At 42.4% G+C, this 18,966-nt stretch overlaps 1 protein-coding gene across 1 annotated transcript in view; it reads right to left on the bottom strand.

Annotated features, from left to right (window-relative positions):
* The window catches only part of ANKRD55 (ankyrin repeat domain 55), a 140,635-nt gene that overhangs the window by 63,839 nt on the left and 57,830 nt on the right, over positions 1–18,966 (bottom strand). Inside the window, exon 6 of the mRNA XM_075542652.1 lies at positions 16,650–16,710. Coding sequence (XP_075398767.1) covers positions 16,650–16,710 — 61 coding nt within the window. The remainder of the gene's footprint in view (positions 1–16,649; positions 16,711–18,966) is intronic.

Genomic DNA, 18,966 nt, shown 5'->3' on the forward strand with positions numbered 1-18,966 from the left:
GAAAGTACAATGACGAAGGGCATCGGTGTTGGGAGTCACGCCACAAAGCAACCTCCCCCACCACTGGTGTAGGGGGGTCACAGCACAGACCCCTTCCCCACGAAGCAGGCATGAGCTTCACTACCACAGCCCCAGAGCCTAGAACGGGAGATGGGTAGCCTGTGAATAAGTGAATGGAGTGGGATTGGGGATAAGCGATGTGAGGGGAGGCCAGAGAGGGCAGCGAAGGCTGGTGCTGGGATGGGGGAAGCCAAATCTGGGTAAGGCATTCATGTGGGCGTTCAACATGTAACGAAGAGTTGAAGGGCTTGAAGTGGTTGCTCCCATGACCTGATGTGCATTATTTAAAAGAAACCCCGGGCTGCTTAGTGAACAGGTCTTCATGAGTTAATATGATGACACCTCGCTTCTTTCAGGGTTGAAGGCCACACACACTAAGAAAAATGGAACAACAAACTGAACTTCTCATGGAAAAGTGACCCAAGAGATGGGGCCTCCTCCTTGCCCACTTCTCTCAGTTTCAGGAAGTCTGCCTAACATGGTGGTGGCTCGAGATGCCTGATACGGAGTCTGTTGGAGACAGAGAGTATGAGCACTCTGTGTTAGCCCTGCAGAAAACATCGAGACAGGGATCACTGGCCTGGCCTTCTCTGCTCCAGCCAAGAGGAGCCGAATCCAGGAGATGGGCTCAGCCTCTCCAGGAGTGCAGCAAGCAAAACTCAGATCAGATCTTTATTGGCGCAGACTTCGATGAGTTCCTACATGGATTGTCTCATGTAATTCCGCAGATCACCTTATGGATTGCACACCGTGAATAAGCCTGCTTGGTTCTTTGCCTTCTCTTCAGAGCACGAAGTCGGACTGCATTCTGAGCCTCTTTGCTGTTAGGTGGTCTCACGGATGGCTTCTAATGACTGGTGTGTGGACAGAAGGGGCGGACGCCCGATGATGGCTTTGCTCATAAAATAAAACCCCTACTTACTGTCCTATAGGCCTTCTCTCCTCCCTCATTTGTCAGCTGAATGCAGGGAAGCATCTTCAAGGCTCTAGAACAGTGGTTCTCAACCTTCCTTATGCCACAACCCTTTAATACAGCTCCTCATGTTGTGGCGACCCCCAACCATAAAATTATTTTTGTTGCTACTTCATAACTGTAATTTTGCCACTGTTATGAATTGGGTGACTCCTGTGAAAGGGTTGTTCAACCCCCAAAGGGGTTTCAACCCAGAGGTTGAGAGCCACTGCTCTAGAAGATGCTGGAACCATATGATTGAAAAAATATCTAAGTTCTTGATTAGTAAGGTAGAACAGGGCCACTCCACCAATCAGCACTGGACTCGGACACAACAAGAAATAAGCTTTCATTATGTCAGACCACTGATATTTTGGGCTTTCTTTTTTTTTTTTTTTAATCGCTGTTAGTCAAGTCTTCTTCTTACAGAAGAGGAAGTTGAGTTCTAGAGAAGTTCCCAGGACTGTGAGTGAAAACAAAACTAAATTTAGTGTTTGAGGTTTATGGGGCATTTGGATTTTGTCAAGTGAGGCCAGAATTTAAATATTAATTACCCTTTGATCAATTTCATATTTTAAATCATGTAATTACAGTCTGTTTTCCAAATCCTAAAGACGTGGAGATGGAAGGCTTTAAAAGATGTGCTCACATGGCCTGATTGCAAATCCTTCTATCAAGAGGTAGTCTTGGAAATGGTGGAGTGGTTCTTTTCTGTTAGAATCTACTCAGTGGCAATAGGTTGAATTTGGTTTGTATCACAATTGCTAGATTTCAAGAGTTAGTCTCTTAAAAAAGCACCAAAGCAAACCAGAAACAACAAAAATAAAACAACACCCCCTTGCCCTGAGAAAAATATAACCCCACACAAATTTTTGGGTATTTTGACGAAACAGAAAAGGTAGATGTGGTAACCGGTTTATTTTGTGAAGCTACATGGTGCGAGTGCTTGAGATCGATTAGCTCGTGGACCATTTACAGCAGTCCCTGAGGGCGGGTCTCGTCAGGCTTGTTTTATGGGGGAGGAAACAGAAGCAATGGCAGGTTACTAACTCACTTGCCTACTGCTGGTGACTGCAGTGTGGGCCTCAGCACTGAGGGGCAAGTCAAGCCTTTGTGACTTTAGAGGAAAATGCTGTATTCCCACTGTTTGACTCGTAGACTTTCAATTTTACAACAAAATCCAAAGCTGGGAAATTCTTTTCTTTGTGATTCAGGGTTTTCTTACTTCCTCGAATGACAATTTTCACTATTGTAAGGGTTTCCATGATAGATGATTATTTCTTTTGGTTGGTATTGCTTGTAAAAAAACAAACCCACGGTCAACAAGATGATTCCAACTCATAGCAATCCTACAGGACAGGGTAGACCTGCCCTAAGGCCATGAATCTTTACAGAAACAGACTCATGGAGAGGTTGGTGGATTAGCACCTCCAAGCTTTCTGTTAGCATGTACGCACTTTATCCACTGCACCACCAGGGCTCCTTGCATTTCTACTTAGAAATGACAGTTGTCAAATACTTATTTTTGTAAGGTATTGAATGATATATACATTTTCCCTTGGCTGGGAACAGTGCTAGAAATAATTGACTATCTTCTTTATGACCCCAAAGCATGGCATGAATTACTTCTCTGAAGAATTTTACTATGTAAATAGGTTGTAAACCTCCACTCAAGTCAAAGGACATTTCCTGTTGCTAGTTCTCCCCCCCCCCAGTTGAAATAATGAGAAATAAAAATAAATTCTCTTAGCGTTAGTAATATGAAAACCAAAACTGTTGAAGTCAGCAGAAGCACGGCTCTTGGGTATTGCGCGATAGACTCTATTGTGGAACTTTGTCTTACGACTACCTGCTTTTCGTTCCTTCAGCTTCGGCTCCACTGGAGGTAGGAAGTTGTACTTGATATTTGGGGGAACATTTTAGGAGCTGTCTCCAGGCTTGGCAACAGGATCTCCCCTGAGCAGTGACAGAGAGCTCCACTGAATTACTCAGCTCTGATGTACTCAAAGGACGAGCTGGGGCTTAGTCGTTGAGGGTGGCTCAGCTGCACCGAGAACACACTAAGTACTCCAGAAATGTCCACTGGATGAACTAATTGATGAATTGAAGGTTATGAAGAATGGCTTGGACACGTGGGGAATACAGCATATAAGACTCTGTCAAGTGCAAGGTCACCACATGCGCCTAAACTGTGGAAGACCTTATCAACTACCCCAGGCCACTTCAAGTACAACTCAACTGGGCCTTTCAAGCATTTAAGGACTAAAAACCACTTGTCAATATTTTGAAGTTAACATCCTATTCACCCAGATGACTAGATTAAATTGCACCCTAGCCCCCAGATGTTCTATATTAATATTTCTTTCCTAGGCTATGGTATGCCTGACCCAAGCCATCAGTTTCCTGTTTCAACGGTCTCGTAAGCATGTGAAAGTTGGATGTAGAATAAGAAAGACTGAAGAAGAATTGGTACATTTGGATTACGGTGCTGATGAAGAATATTGAAAATACCTTGGATTGCCAAAAGAACAAACAAATCTGCCGTGGAAGATGAAGTACAGACAAGAATTCTCTTTAGAGGCAAGGATGCTGAGCTCCGTACTTTGGACATGTCAGGAAAGACCATCCCTGGAGAAGGGCATCGTGTCTGGTAACATAGGAGCAGTGAAACAGAGGAAGGACCATGGCAAGATGGACTGACACCATGGTGGCATCATGGGGTTCAAACTTAAGAGCGATTGTGAGGTTGGTGCAGGACCGGGCAGGGTTTCAATCTGTTGTACACCGGGTTGCCATCAGTTGGAACTGACTCAATGGTACTTCATACGAGTCCCCCAAACCATGGATGTATTCCTGTTTGATAGATCCTACTCATATGGACTGAGTTCTAAATCTAGTCGTTTCTGAGTTGTTTTTCTAAGGCAGATTCGGCACAGAAACACCACCCACAAGGGAAAACAGAGCATGAAGGGATTGTTCATAAGCAAAGGAACCAAGAAATGGCTGGTGCTACCAACCAGAGAAGGAACTAACACGACTGAGATCTTCCTTTGTACTCTGAACCTCCCGAGCTGTGAGAAAATACAATTTTGTTCTCCAAAGCCGCCCACTTGTGGTATTTTGTGTTTGCAGCACCAGGAAATCAAGGCATCTACTTTTTGTAAAACAACACCCCCCCAAAAAAAAAATGGCCCAAAGAGTGAAGAGTAACTTCCACCCAGCTCAGGAAATAAGCTCTCCCCTAGGTTTTGCAGGTAGATGTTAGGTTTCAGTCAACTTTGGATCCATTTTGCGCTGGCAGACGGAAGTATATCTGTTCCGGGGTGCGCGGTGGGGTGGCCGTGGAGCAGGTCTTGTCTACAGATAAGTAATTCTGTGCATTGAGCCTGTGCGACCACAATTTCAGATAAGAGTTTACCAGTCCCATGAACTACTTAGTACTTTTTTTCATCTCCCTCAAACCACTGTAACTTTTGTGTTTTCTGAACCAGAAATCTGATTTAGTACTTAGCAGGTTTCAAGTTTCAAATCTGTATTTTCAGAAAGGATCCAGTCTGTACTAGAAGAAATATTGGTTGGTGTATCCTGGGTGAACCAGGGTGGAGAATTATAGCAGGTGGCTGACAATCAGCAAAGCAATTCTAGATCAGAGGTTCATGGAAGTCCAGCTTCAATAACGGTCATTTTTTTTTTCGGCCTTTTTTTAAAATTTATTTTTTAACAATTTATTAGGGGCTCATACAATTCTTATCACAGTTCATACATATACATACATCAATTGTATAAAGCACATCTGTACAGTCCCTGCCCTAATCATTTTTTTCTCCTCTTTTCTTTTTTTTACATTTTATTAGGGACCCATACAACTCTTATCACCATCCATACATCCTTCTCTAGATTTTTAATTATTTTTTATTTTATTTATTTATTTATTTTTATTTTAACAATTTATTGGGGCTCATACAATTCTTTTCACAGTTCATACATATACATACATCAATTGTATAAAGCACATCTGTACAGTCTTTGCCCTAATCATTTTTTTCTCTTTTCTTCTTTTACATTTTATTAGGGACTCATACAACTCTTACCACAATCCATACATATACATACATCAATTGTATAAAGCACATCCATACATTCCCTGCCCCAATCATTCTCAAGGCATTTGCTCTCCACTTAAGCCCCTTGCATCAGGTCCTCTTTTTTTTCCCCCCTCCCTCCCCATTCCCCCCTCCCTCATATGCCCTTGGTAATTTATACATCGTTGTTTTGTCATATCTTGCCCTATCCGGAGTCTCCCTTCCCCCCTTCTCTGCTGTCCCTCTCCCAGGGAAGAGGTCACATGTGGATCCTTGTAATCAGTTCCCCCTTTCCAACCCACTCACCCTCCACTCTCCCAGCATTGTCCCTCACACCCTTGGTCCTGAAGGTATCATCCACCCTGGATTCCCTGTACCTCCAACCCTCATATGCACCAGTGTACAGCCTCTGTCCTATCCAGCCCTGCAAGGTAGAATTCGGATCATGGTAGTTGGGGGGAGGAAGCATCCAGGATCCGGGGGAAAGCTGTGTTCTTCATCGATACTACCTCACACCCTAATTAATCCATCTCCTCTCCTAAACCCCTCTATGAGGGGATCTCCATTGGTCGACACTTGGGCCTTGGGTCTCCACTCTGCACTTCCCCCTTCATTTAATATGATATATATACACATATATACATACATATATACATATACACATATATACACATACATACACACACTTATATCTTTTTTTTTTTGCGTGATGCCTTATACCTGGTCCCTTGGGCACCTCATGATCGCACTGGCCGGTATGCTTCTTCCATGTGGGCTTATTTGCTTCTGAGCTAGATGGCCGCTTGTTCACCTTCAAGCCTTTAAGACCCCAGACACTATCTCTTTTGATAGCCGGGCACCATCAGCTTTCTTCACCACATTTGTTTATGCACCCATTTGTCTTCAGCGATCCTATCATGGAGGTGTGCAGTCAATGATATGATTTTTTTGTTCTTTGATGCCTGGTAACTGATCCCTTTGGGACCACTCGATCATACAGGCTGGTGTGCTCTTCCATGTGGACTTTGTTGCTTCTGAGCTAGATGGTCGCTTGTTTATCTTCAAGCCTTTAAGACCCCAGTCACTATCTCTTTTGATAGCCGGGCACCATCAGCTTTCTTCACCACATTTACTTGTTCACCCACTTTGGCTCCAGCCGTTGTGTCGGTAGAGTGAGCATCATAGAGTTCCAATTTAATAAAAGAAGGTATTCATGCATTTTTAAAAAAATCCGCATACTATTGATTCCCCAATCACATATATCTGATACCTGGACAAAAGTTATCGAGGATCTCTGCTAGACAAAACATCACAATGAATGATAGATGTTTAGAGCAGTGGTTCTCAACCTTCCTGATACCGCGACCCTTTAATACAGTTCCTCATGTGGGGGTGGCACCCAACCATAGCATTATTTTCGTTACTACTTCATAACTGTCATTTTGCTAGTTATGAATCATCATGTAAATATATGATATGCAGGATGTATTTTCATTGTTATAAATTGAAAACAATTAAAGTATCGTGATTAATCACAAAAACCATATGTAATTATATATTGTGAGATATTTATTTCTAATGACAAATGAAATTTTGTCTTGAAGCATGGTGTAGCATGGGTAACAGTCTACACGCAGGGTACACGTATGTGGGCGTATCTGCACGTGGGCGGACCCGCCTGGAGACGGATAGAGGAGCAAGACCATCAGAAATCTGTGTTTTCTGATGGTCTTAGGTGACCCCAGTGAATTGGGTTGTTCAGCCCCCAAGGGGGTCATGACCCACAGGTTGAGAACTGGTGTTTAGGGTTTTTTTGTTTTTGTTTTTTAAGAGTGGGAGTGGGCTGTATCAGAAATGTGGTCATTCAGTCAGGCTCTTTTATTTTTACTTGAGAAAGCCTTTTATAGTCATTAACTAGAAAAATTGGTAAATTAATTCATTGTCTTTGCTTTGGGGCTCTCTAACCTGGTTAGATAAACAGTATATCATGTAGCCAAAAATTGAACTGTAAAACCTTTTGTCAGTTGATTCCCCACCCCTCTGCTGCACATTAGGCTTGATCTGGTTTTCGACATTTTCTGTATTTTTGTCTGTTTGGTTGTCGTTCATACTGGGCTTTCTCTCAGATGTGTTTCATCATTAGGCTGCCCCTTTTGAGTTTTTGCGACATATTTTTCTGTTTTCCAGTATATGAAACCCAGTATTGGTGGTGGTGGTTGTGTTGGGGCATATATTATATATATCATTCTTTCAAAACTATAGTAACTATTGAATCTACCACTGTCTTCTGAGTAATTGTGCTCATTAAAGAAGGAAAGAAAATCACATATATTACTATTTAATTTGTTTTAAAAATATTTCAGTAAGTGAAATTTCATATAATTGCTTTTTTCCTTTGAAATCTTATTATTTTAATTGATATAATCTCAAATATTATTCTGAGAAGTTCATCAATTTCATCAACATGCTAAAGGTGTCCATATCACAAAAAAGGGCAAAGGATAGCCGCCTCATAGTTTACAATATTTAAAGAGCCCGTTGGGCTGCTAACCTCAAGGTCAGCACCTCAAAATCACGCACCACTGCTCTGCAGGACAGAGATGATGCTTTCTACTGCTGGAAGTGGTTACCATCTTGGGCAGTTCCATCCTGTCTTTTAGGGTTGCTATGTGTCAGGATAGACTTGCTGGCAGTGAGTTTTGAAGGAGAAATAAAATCTTAGTTTTTCAGAGCATAATTGGAAATAACTAAAAATCAGGCAGGACCCATTCTGGTGAATAAAGTGGGCGATGGAGCAGAACCAATGAGGCAAAGAGAAAATGCCAATAAATGATATTGATTTTCTTTGAATTTAATTTCACATTTTTCCTTGAGTGTGTACTATGTACAAGTTATTGAGCAAAATTATTGTTGAAAAAGAAATGGTCTGCTTCTAGCACCATATGAGGACAAGATGGAAGCTGAGGCGGTGGTGAAGTCTCTTAAGTAGGAGAGATCCTACTTCATTCCAAGGTATTCATGTTCAGGAATAAACCCTGGTACATTGAAAGATTTTGTTTTATTATTTTATTTTTTGCTTACTGAACAGCCAAACTATTTCTAGAGTCAAGGATTACTACTTTTGATTTTATCTTTACATTGCACAATCTCTTCTCCTGGTTATATTTTAGGAAGGTGATACGTGGAATTAATTCTAAGAATCACATTGTCTTTGTTTTCTCAGGACTGTGGTCACGCTTGAAGTTTGGATCATCACACAGCTAATAATATCTACTTACATTAAAATATGCATTTACTATTGAATGAAAACACATCCTAAATGACACCTACAAATGTGCTTTCTTTTTTGCTTTTTTTATATATTTTTTGTTTTGTTTTTTATTTATCATCTTCTTGGGAGCTCTTACAGATATCATAACATTCCAGAGTTAAATCACAACAAGCAGTGTTGTACCATTGCTACCACTATCAGTTTAAAAAACAGTTTCTTTGTTCTTAAAATCCTTGATATCAGCCCCACTTTATCCCCCCTACCCTATCCCCTAGGAACCCTTATTTATTTTTTTCCTACAGTAGTTTGTTCCCATATCACACACAATACATTATATCCATTCACTTATGATTCTGTTGTCTGAGCCCATCAAGTGGGTTTATACAGTCATCAGTGCTGTCAGTCCCCTATTCCCTCCTTGCCCCACCTCTTCCTGAACCATTGCTCCTGTTACTGTTTCTGAAGGGTTATCTATCTTGGCTTTCATGTACCGAATGATCTTAAATCTACAAATGAACATATGCAAATCCAACATGAATAACGAGGTAAAACAAATAAAAACCATAATCATTAGGGGAGGATATATTAAACAACTAGAGGATAGTTATGTAGTTCACCAGTACTATGCTGTCTCCTGGATGGATCATTCCTTCCATGTGGCCCTTCTGAGAGGGACTGTCCAATTATCTTACAGGTGGGTTTGGGGTCTCCATTACATCCATGCCCCTTCACATCAATTTGGTTGCTTGTTTTTGAACTTCTGATACCTCTTCTAGTCTACACTTCATGATCACACAGGCTGGTGCACTTCTTCCATGTACACTTCTTTTATAAATCATTTTATTGAATGCTCATAAAGCTCTTTCACAATCCATTCATCCATCCATTGTATCAAGCACATTTGTACATTTGTTGCCATCATAATTTTCAAAACATTTTATTTCTACATGAGCCCTTGGTATCAGCTCATTTTCCCCCTCCCTCACAAACCCTTGATAATTTATAAATTGTTATTTTTTTCATGCCTTACACTAATGTCTCCCTTCACCCACTTTTCTGTTGTCCGTCCCCCTGGGAGGAAGTTACATGTAGATCATTGTTATCGGTTCCCCCTTTCTACCCCACCTTCCCCTTACCTTCCTGGTGTCACTACTCTCATTATTGGTCCAGAGGGGCTTATTGTCCTGGATTCCCTGTGTTTCCAGTTCTTATCTATACCCGTGTACATGCTCTGGTCTAGCCGGATTTGCAAGGTAGAATTAGGATCATGATAGTGGGGGAAGAAGCATTAAAGAACTAGAGGAACACTGTATGTTTCATCGGTGCTATACTGCACCCTGACTGGCTTTTCCCTTCCTTGTGACCCTTCTGTAAGGGGATGTCCAGTTGTCCACAGATGGGCTTTGGGCCTCCACTCTGCCCCACCCCCTTCCCTCATTCACAATGATATGATTTTTGTCTGGGTCTTTGATGCCTGATACTTGATCCCATTGATACTTCATGATCACACAGGCTGCTGTGCTTCTTCCATGTGGGCTTTGTTTCTTCTCAGCTAGATGGCTGTTTGTTTATCTTCAATCCTTTAAGACCCCAGGAACTATATCTTTTGATAGCTGGGTACCATCAGCTTTCTTCACCACATTTGCTATGCACCTATTTTGTCTTCAACGATGGTGTCAGGGAGGTGAGTATTATACAATGCCATATTACTAGAACAAACCATTCTTGTATTGAGGTAAGATTTAAGAAGAGGCCCAAAGTCCATCTGATTCCTTTTTGCATTTGCTCATATATAAACAAATATACATACTTACATATTTGCATGTATAAATATGTGTGTCTTTCCTTCTTTCCTCTTTTTCTGTCTTCCTCCTGCCCCGCTATCATGTTTACCCATCATCTATCTCTCTTTAATTCCTCTCCAATATCATTTAATTGATCAACATGACCAGAAATGCTCCACCCTCCTCACCATCAATTTTCGAACATTTACTATTCCCCTGAACCTACAACTGTGCTTTCTTGATTCAAAGTTCTAACTTAGATACCAATGGCTTAGAGGCTATTTTGATGAGATGCTATTTGGGAAAAGCTAAAATGAAAAGTTAGATTCTAGAAATTCAGAAACTTGTTAATTCTTGTAACTGCAAAAGACAAACTTCTCCTTGGGTCGATGATTCCCCTACGGTCCCGATTGAAAGAATAAAAGCAATCTAACCTATGTAGCCTTTCCATAGTGTTACAGAGAGATCCCACATGGCCAACCCACTAGAAGGCAGTGAGAGGAAGTCTGCAATAGGGATAGCTTCAAGATTAACTACATTATGATTAAGCAGTATGATTACTGAGAAAGGAAAACCAAAAAGACCATTGTAATAGAGAAAAATGTTTAGAAATGAGAAAAAAAATCCTATAACAAACTATGGGAAAATTCAGAGTATAATATAATTATGTGCTTGTGGGTCGGGAGAGCCTTCTTTAAAAGTATACCAAAGGCCAAAGAAGTAGCATACAAGCATCATCATTTTGACTATATCATATTTCAAATTTTCTGTACAAGAAAAGACACTGGTAGTTAATTTTATGTGCCATCTCGAGTAGACTGTTGTGACTATTATTTGGTAAAATACAAAAAAAGGTGCTTTCATGAAGGTAAATGTATGTGATTAACAATTAAGGAAATTGACCTTTAAGTTAAGCAGATTACACCCATTGTGGGCAGGACTCATCTCATCGGCTGAAGTTCTTAACAAAAACCCCAGGTTTTTAAGGGAGAAGAATTCTGCCTGGAGACTGTCAAAAGACATTATGCCAGAATTTCCAGATTGTTGATTTATGGAGCTTGGATTTGCCATACCCCCACAACTGTTGTATGTATATATGTATCATCTATATCCATCTATCTAATTCCTTTTCTCCAGAGAACCCTATCACAGGTTGTGATACCAATAGTAGGTCTAGAGCGGGCATCCTCAAACTATGGCCCGCCAAGGACATTTATCCAGCCTGCTGGGTGTTTTTTCCCCATTCGTTTTTTTTACTTCAAAATAAGATATGTGCAGTCTTCATAGGAATTTGTTCATAGATTTTTTAAAACTATAGTCTGGCCCTCCAATGGGTCTGAGGGACAGTGAATTAGTCCCTTGTTTAAAACGTTTGAGGACCCCTGGTCTAGAGGAACAGTCTTAAGGACGTGCTTCCTCAAGTGTTCTGAGATTCCTTGTATTGGGTCTATGATTAGATTTAAAGAAACAATATTGTGTCGATATTTATAGGTCAAGTATTAAGGTGGCGGAAGGACCTTGGGCCTCTACTCAAACACTCCCTCTATGCATGAATACCTTCTTTTATTAAATTGGAACTCTATGATGCTCACTCTCCCGACACAACGGCTGAAGCCAAAGTGGGTGAACAAGTAAATGTGGTGAAGAAAGCTGATGGTGCCCGGCTATCAAAAGAGATAGTGACTGGGGTCTTAAAGGCTTGAAGATAAACAAGCGGCCATCTAGCTCAGAAGCAACAAAGTCCACATGGAAGAACACACCAGCCTGTGTGATCGAGTGGTCCCAAAGGGATCAGTTACCAGGCATCAAAGAACAAAAAATCATATCATTGACTGCACACCTCCATGATAGGATCGCTGAAGACAAATGGGTGCACAAGCAAATGTGGTGAAGAAAGCTGATGGTGCCCGGCTATCAAAAGAGATAGTGTCTGGGATCTTAAAGGCTTGAAGGTGAACAAGCGGCCATCTCGCTCAGAAACAAATAAGCCCACATGGAAGAAGCACACCGGCCAGTGCGATCACGAGGTACCCAAGGGACCAGATATAAGGCATCATGCAAAAAAAAAAAAAAGATATGTGTGTGTATGTATGTGTATATATGTGTATATGTATATATGTATGTGTATATATATATTATATTAAATGAAGGGGGAAGTGCAGAGTGGAGACCCAAGGCCCAAGTGTCGGCCAATGGAGATCCCCTCATAGAGGGGCTTAGGAGAGGAGATGGGTTAACTAGGCTGTGAGGTAGTATTGATGAAGAACACAGCTTTCCCCCAGATCCTGGATGCTTCCTCCCCCCAACTACCATGATCCGAATTCTACCTTGCAGGGCTGGATAGGACAGAGGCTGTACACTGGTACATATGAGGGTTGGAGGTACAGGGAATCCAGGGTGGATGATACCTTCAGGACCAAGGGTGTGAGGGACGATGCTGGGAGAGTGGAGGGTGAGTGGGTTGGAAAGGGGGAAGTGATTACAAGGATCCACATGTGACCTCTTCCCTGGGAGAGGGACAGCAGAGAAGGGGGGAAGGGAGACCCCGAATAGGGCAATATATGACAAAATAACGAGGTATGAATTACCAAGGGCATATGAGGGAGGGGGGAAAGGGGAGGGAGGGGCGGGGGGGAAAAGAGGACCTGATGCAAGGGGCTTAAGTGGAGAGCAAATGCCTTGAGAATGATTGGGGCAGGGAATGTATGGATGTGCTTTATACAATTGATGTATGTATATGTATGGATTGTGGTAAGAGTTGTTGGAGTCCCTAATAAAATGTAAAAGAAGAAAAGAGAAAAAAAATGATTAGGGCAAAGACTGTACAGATGTGCTTTATACAATTGATGTATGTATATGTATGAACTGTGTAAAGAATTGTATCAGCCCCAATAAATTGTTAAAAAAAAAAAAAAAAAAAAGAAACAAATCATTCTTTTTCTAGCAGTAAAGAGTGCCTTGATAGTCCATTTTGTGTTGTGGCAATGGAGATGTGCAGGATTAATCAAATGCTTACTGGACTGGGTAATCATGTATTTGATATTTTAGGACATTTTTTTGTCAAACTGATGGTTAGTTTATTGTGCCAACCTGGTCAGTAAACACATGTGGGATTAATTGAAGGGCGGAGGGATAAATGGCTTGGTGAGCCTCGCCTTTCCAGTTCTCAGGTCCCTTGCTTTGTGATGGTCCCACCAGGGTGCAGCTGCCTTAGCCAGTTCCCTGCTTCAGCTGGCAAGGCTGACTTCCTGCAAGACATCCCCAAGGAGAAGCCACATGGATTTACCCCGATGCAGCCCTGGGTGCTGGAGCAGCCGTGTGGAGACCCCTGCCAGCCCTGAGATGCTTACACATTCACTGACTTGGCTTTCCTCCTGCAGTCGGTGTAATTGTGTGTGTTTTGTGAGATGGAGGAGGACTTTGTGGATTGGTGTTGGACATATGCGTTAATGGGTCAATGTTGGACTTGTGGGCTTGGGCAGTACTAGATTGGGATGTTTTCTTGATGCACACTTAACCTTTATATAAAGCCCTCTCTTATACATCAGTTTCTGTGGATTTGTTTCTCTAAAGTACCCAGACTAATACAGCTGGGTATAATGACATTGGCTGGTTGCCCCGATCTTTCTGGACTACGTGGAAAAGGATGAACTTAAGAAAAGGATGAACTTAGTGTTTTAAACTCCCAGCTTAAGTGTCACATAACTGACTTAACTATATATATTTTAAATGTGTTACCCAAAAGAAAACTTCATGTGTTGTAGCCACAGTGCAAAGATTACTGAAAATCAAACCTAGAGTCTGCCTCATCTCATAAATGCCCTAATTACAATGCCCATTGAATCCACAACCTCACAGGTGTCTAGTGCTAAAGTGGGTGCGTTGAATGGGAAGGATCGCATCTTGAAAACTGGAATGGGGCTATACGGGAGGATACCGATGAAGCTGAAAGCATGGAGCCTATGAATTCTGCTGACTCATGTTTGCCATCATAAGCAGCCCTTGCATCCCTGTCTGAGAAGATTAACTCTGCCTTGCCTGAGGAATCCGTAATGGTCTTCCTTGAGGTAACTGTATTGCAAGATAATGCAGATTCTCTTCAGGACCCAGCACCATCAGCTCCCTTCACTTCCTTGCCTAGAACTAGAATCACCGTAGCAAACTGTCATTGCATAACAAACTGTGTGCCTTGCATGAGAAACACTGTCAAACATTAGCAGTTGGCTTCTGCAGTGAAATGGAATGATTTGGTATGGTTCTTCTAGCCATAATCTTTGTAACTCCTACCAAATGTCTGGTTGGAATTGGTCAGTTTTGCCCTTCTGCTGGGTACAAAGTGAACCATCTCAGAAGCAGGATCATAGACTCTTGTGATCACCAGCAAGAAAAGCAAGAAGTCAAATACATGCAAGATTCCAGTATGGAGAGGTGGCAAAGGAGCTGCTCTGTGACCAGGGGACAGAGTAGAGGAGTAGAAGCTGACTGGGAGGCACAGCTGGGGGCTTCTTGGCCCCCCAGAATGAGTAGACCTGAGTGTCTGGGAGGAGGAAGCGGATTTGCAGAGATGGGTGCTTTGGGGCCTTTATCCATGTAAAGGAGCCATGTCACTTGTATACACAGGGCAGAGGCCAAGGGCCATGCGGCTGAGCTTGGGGATCAGAGAAATGAGCCTACCATCTGCAAACTCTATCCTTAACATTTTGCACCCTGTTAAACTCCCTAATGGACTCCGTAGTCATGAGTATTTTCTGTGGGCTCTGTGTGGCCATTGCCACACAGTTGAGATGATGCGTGCTATGGAAGGGATGGCTGGTGTCAGAAAAAGATAAAGAAGGATGGATGGTGGAGACATGTCTCGTCATCCTTGGACAGGGGTTGGATTTTGCTTCTCCCTTGTGTAGCTGGACAAGATCAGACACAGTCTCCACACCATTTACTCAGCTTCAAGTGGGCGTCAGACATTCTCTGATATAAGCCACAGGGAACAGAACAATATCAGGAAGGCCATTTATGTTTTGAGATCTCTTGTTCTTCTGGTCCTGCTTTCTGAACTTAAAAGCCGACTTAACAGAATGCTGATATCGCAGCAGAAGGAATCTTTTTTGGGGGATCACTTTTTCATGAGAAGAAGCTAAGGGTTTTCCCAACATTTACCTCATTATCTGAAAAATGCAACCGTTATCACTGTTTGAAAAAAAATCTGCCTACTTTCATTGTCTCAAACAGTCAGGGGTCTTTCTGCACGGTGGAAAATAGGGAACGGACTCTGTTGAAGAGCTAAGGGGCAGATTGTTTTGTATATCTATAAGTAGAATTCAGTTTTGGATGGTAAGTGGCTGAATTTTTCACCTGTCCAGTGAGACCTGATCTAGGAGCGGGGATGAGCTTGGTGAGGACAGGGTTGAAGGTGGAGGAAGTAATTGGCCCCTCACCCAAAGTGGAGAATTTCACGATACGCTGACATAAGTTGCCACCACACAAGTTCCTTACATGAACAGAGCGGCTCGCGTGTGCTATCACTTCTCTGCTTCTCATTTTTAAAGCAGAAGTTTTTTTTTTTTCAAGTGCAATCTTCTCTCTTCTGGAGGGCTGATTAAGCCACTGAAGACATGGGGTGTGGAAGCAGCATGTGGTCATCAAGTCCGTCTTACCTCAGGTCCAGCTTGTGGAGCAGGGACTTTCTGGTGAGGCTGTTAATGACCTACCAGCCAATGGAAGAAGGTGACCTTTCTTCAGAAGGACCAAGAAAGACGAGGCGGCCAGGAGAAAGCTGTGAGGGAGTCTAGCTTACCTCGCTATCTATGTGCAACGGGATTTCGTGCAAATTGTAGGATTTGGCATATTTGACCATATGCATTTTAAATATTGTCAGACTTTCTTAATGTTATTAGTCATTTATAGTGAAATACAACCCAATCAAGCACATACTGCATTTATGAAGAATTATATTAAAATAGCTATTTAAATAAGTTTTAAAAGCTGTTAAATAAATCAGGCTCGTAAGGAAAGTCAGTATACCTACTCCTCACTCAGTGACTATCTTAATATTCAGCATTGAAAATTTATGATAAAAGTAAAACTTCTATTTTGCTCATGAAGGATGTATGACCAGCAGTAATAAACACTGGGGTAACAAGGTGAGAGTAATGCTGCTCATGATGGTTAAGTTTATTTGTCAACTTGACCAGGTTATTATTTTTAGTGGATTGGCAGGAAGTGATATAATTTGGCAATTATGCCATGATGCATTTACCCTCAATTTTGTGATCTGCTGTGGTCAACCTCCATATTTTGTCTAATGCTACTTTTCACATAATGACCTCATCTTTGGAACCGCACCATGTTTCTAAGTGAGGTGTGGATGTAGTGCTTTTTAAAAGCAGTAAATAGATAATAGCAATGGGGTAGCTCTACTCACTGTCTGGTCCATCCTTTCTTAAGAACTTTATTTAAGAGTGCATAACTATCTTTACAACTACTGTCTGGCAGGGTACACTCACCTCATTGTCCTGGTGATTAATCTCACTGAGGTTTGACTGTTGTAACAGCACTGTTAGGAGCCTGTAAGGAAAATAGAATAAAGAGCTCAAAAAGCAGGTTAAGATCATAGTATGAGAAATGCACATCCGTTGGAGGCCCCAAATGAGACAGAATAGGTAGGGGAGAGGTTGAATATGCCTATTTCTACATGCTGGCATAAATTTGTAAGGAAGTTGAGAGGCACCAGAGACCAAATCAGTCTAATTAGAGCAAACAGGCTTTATTGGGGAGAAAGACCCAGCCTGGGAGAAGTCCCACGGTCCACAGGGTCTGGGCCGGAGGAGTCACACTGCAGGCTACAGGGGTGATGCTTATATATGGATAGGTATGTCCGGGTTTCTGGAATGTAAAGGTGTCTTCCTGGTTTCGGGTGCATTCGTGCAGGGTGCAGAGCTGTGGGCAAGAACAAAGCAGGCAATGAGCCAAATGGGCCCTGCCGGTGCCGGGTGCAGAAAGGTGGGCCGAGAACAAAGCTGGCGCTGAGCCAAACAGGCAGTGCACAAAACGGGCCGTCAGTAAAAGAAAGAAAAAAACTTGCAAAGCTGCTGACAGCTTACATAGCCAGCTCTGGCCAGCTCCGCAGGTGTGTGTGGGAGATTCAAGGCCACTTGCTGCTAGTTGTGTCAGCCAGCTCTGGTCAGCTCCGCACGGCGGGGGAGATTCAAGGTCACTTGCCGCTAGAAGCCCGCCTGGCATTGATCCGGCCATACAAAATTGACCTTGGCAGAAGCTGGCCCAAACCAGCATACCTTAGCCCCATACCACATGCCTATGTTGTGAGATTGCTTAAGCTTGCAGTGTTTCAAACTGTTACTTCTCTGTAAGATAACTGGTGCTCCAGTTCATTTTGTCAAGCAGCTGCATTCAGGGAGGAAATCAGTCCCAAGCGCACGCGCAGTGACTACTCACAACTGCGGTAAAGAACACCGAGGGAGGGCGCTAGGACAGGAAGATCCTGCTGCACTCTTTGTGCTCCCTCTCCTAAGTCCTGATCTCCTTTTTATTGCCGCCAAATTTCTTTTGAAAATCTGCTTTCTTCCTTTTTGGGGGGAGTGTCTGTCTTGGTGGTGTGGTGGTTATGGGTTGGGCTGTTACCTGCAGGCCAGTAGTTCCAAACCACCGGCCACTCAGCAGGAGGAAGATGAGGCTTTCTACTCCCATAAAGAGTTACAGTCTCTGAAGCCCCGCCCCCCTCCCCAGGGCAGTTCTACTTTGTCCTATTGGGAGACTGTGTGTCAGAATGGGTCTGAAGGTATGTCTCCTCCCTTGTTAGAGGCTTTTTCTTTTAATATATTACTTGGTTGGTGTGACAAGAACGACTCTCTGCTTTGCTATTGCTCCTGAGCAGGGAAAGAACCTTAACTTGGAAAGATGGTCTAGTAACACAACTGGCTCTCCGACCAAAGGTTAGGGCTCTTTCCGTTTATCTAAGAAAAAGACTCATGAAAAAGAAGCCAGTGTAATAAGTTAGAAGGTGTCCATAAGAAATATGTGGGGTATCCCCCAAAACAGTATTTTTTTCAAAGCTATGTATTTAAAAATTTTTAACAAAACAAACTTATCACCTTCAAAATACTCTCCATTACACTTAATACATCTGTCAACTCTGCTATTCCATTCTTGGAAACATCTTGTCAAATTTATCTGTTTGGATGAAAGTTTGATGAACAGTCTGACCTGGTGAAATGAACTCCAAATGGTACTGATGGCAGTGAGTCTTAGTTTATGACCTGGTGAAATGAACTCCAAATGCACTATCCCCTTCATAAAAAAAAAAAAGAGAGAGAGAGAACATTGGTTTTTTTTGGGAGGGGTTACCTCCTCCTATCTTTGCTCACCGCCCTCCCCCCCCCCTGCCATTTTCCTCCACTTTAGTACTCCTGGGGACCAGAGAGCATTTGGATCTTTAGCTCTAGCGCACTTCCCCGAGTGGGGAACTGTTGCGTGCACTTTGTGAACCCAAATCCTAGCACACTTTTTCTTTATTCATAAAATGCTTTCCACTTGCTTGTCACTAGGTCCATGTGCCATGTATTTTAAGTGCATCGATTATACCAGGATTTAGAATCTAGCTCATTCTTTGTGAAACAAGCAAGTGTTTAAGCATGAAACACTGTGAAAGGACTTTTAAAGATTCTCAAATGCAGGCTCTTCTACACTTGGTTCCCACATTTGGTTTCTTTAGGAAGACACTTTATCAGTGAGAAGCCTATGAGCCCAGACCCCGGAGCCCAATTGCCTGGCTTCCGACCACCACCCTGTCATTTGCTACCTCTG

The sequence above is a fragment of the Tenrec ecaudatus genome, chromosome 2, assembly GCF_050624435.1.
Source record: "Tenrec ecaudatus isolate mTenEca1 chromosome 2, mTenEca1.hap1, whole genome shotgun sequence".
Classification (NCBI taxonomy): Eukaryota; Metazoa; Chordata; class Mammalia; order Afrosoricida; family Tenrecidae; genus Tenrec; species Tenrec ecaudatus.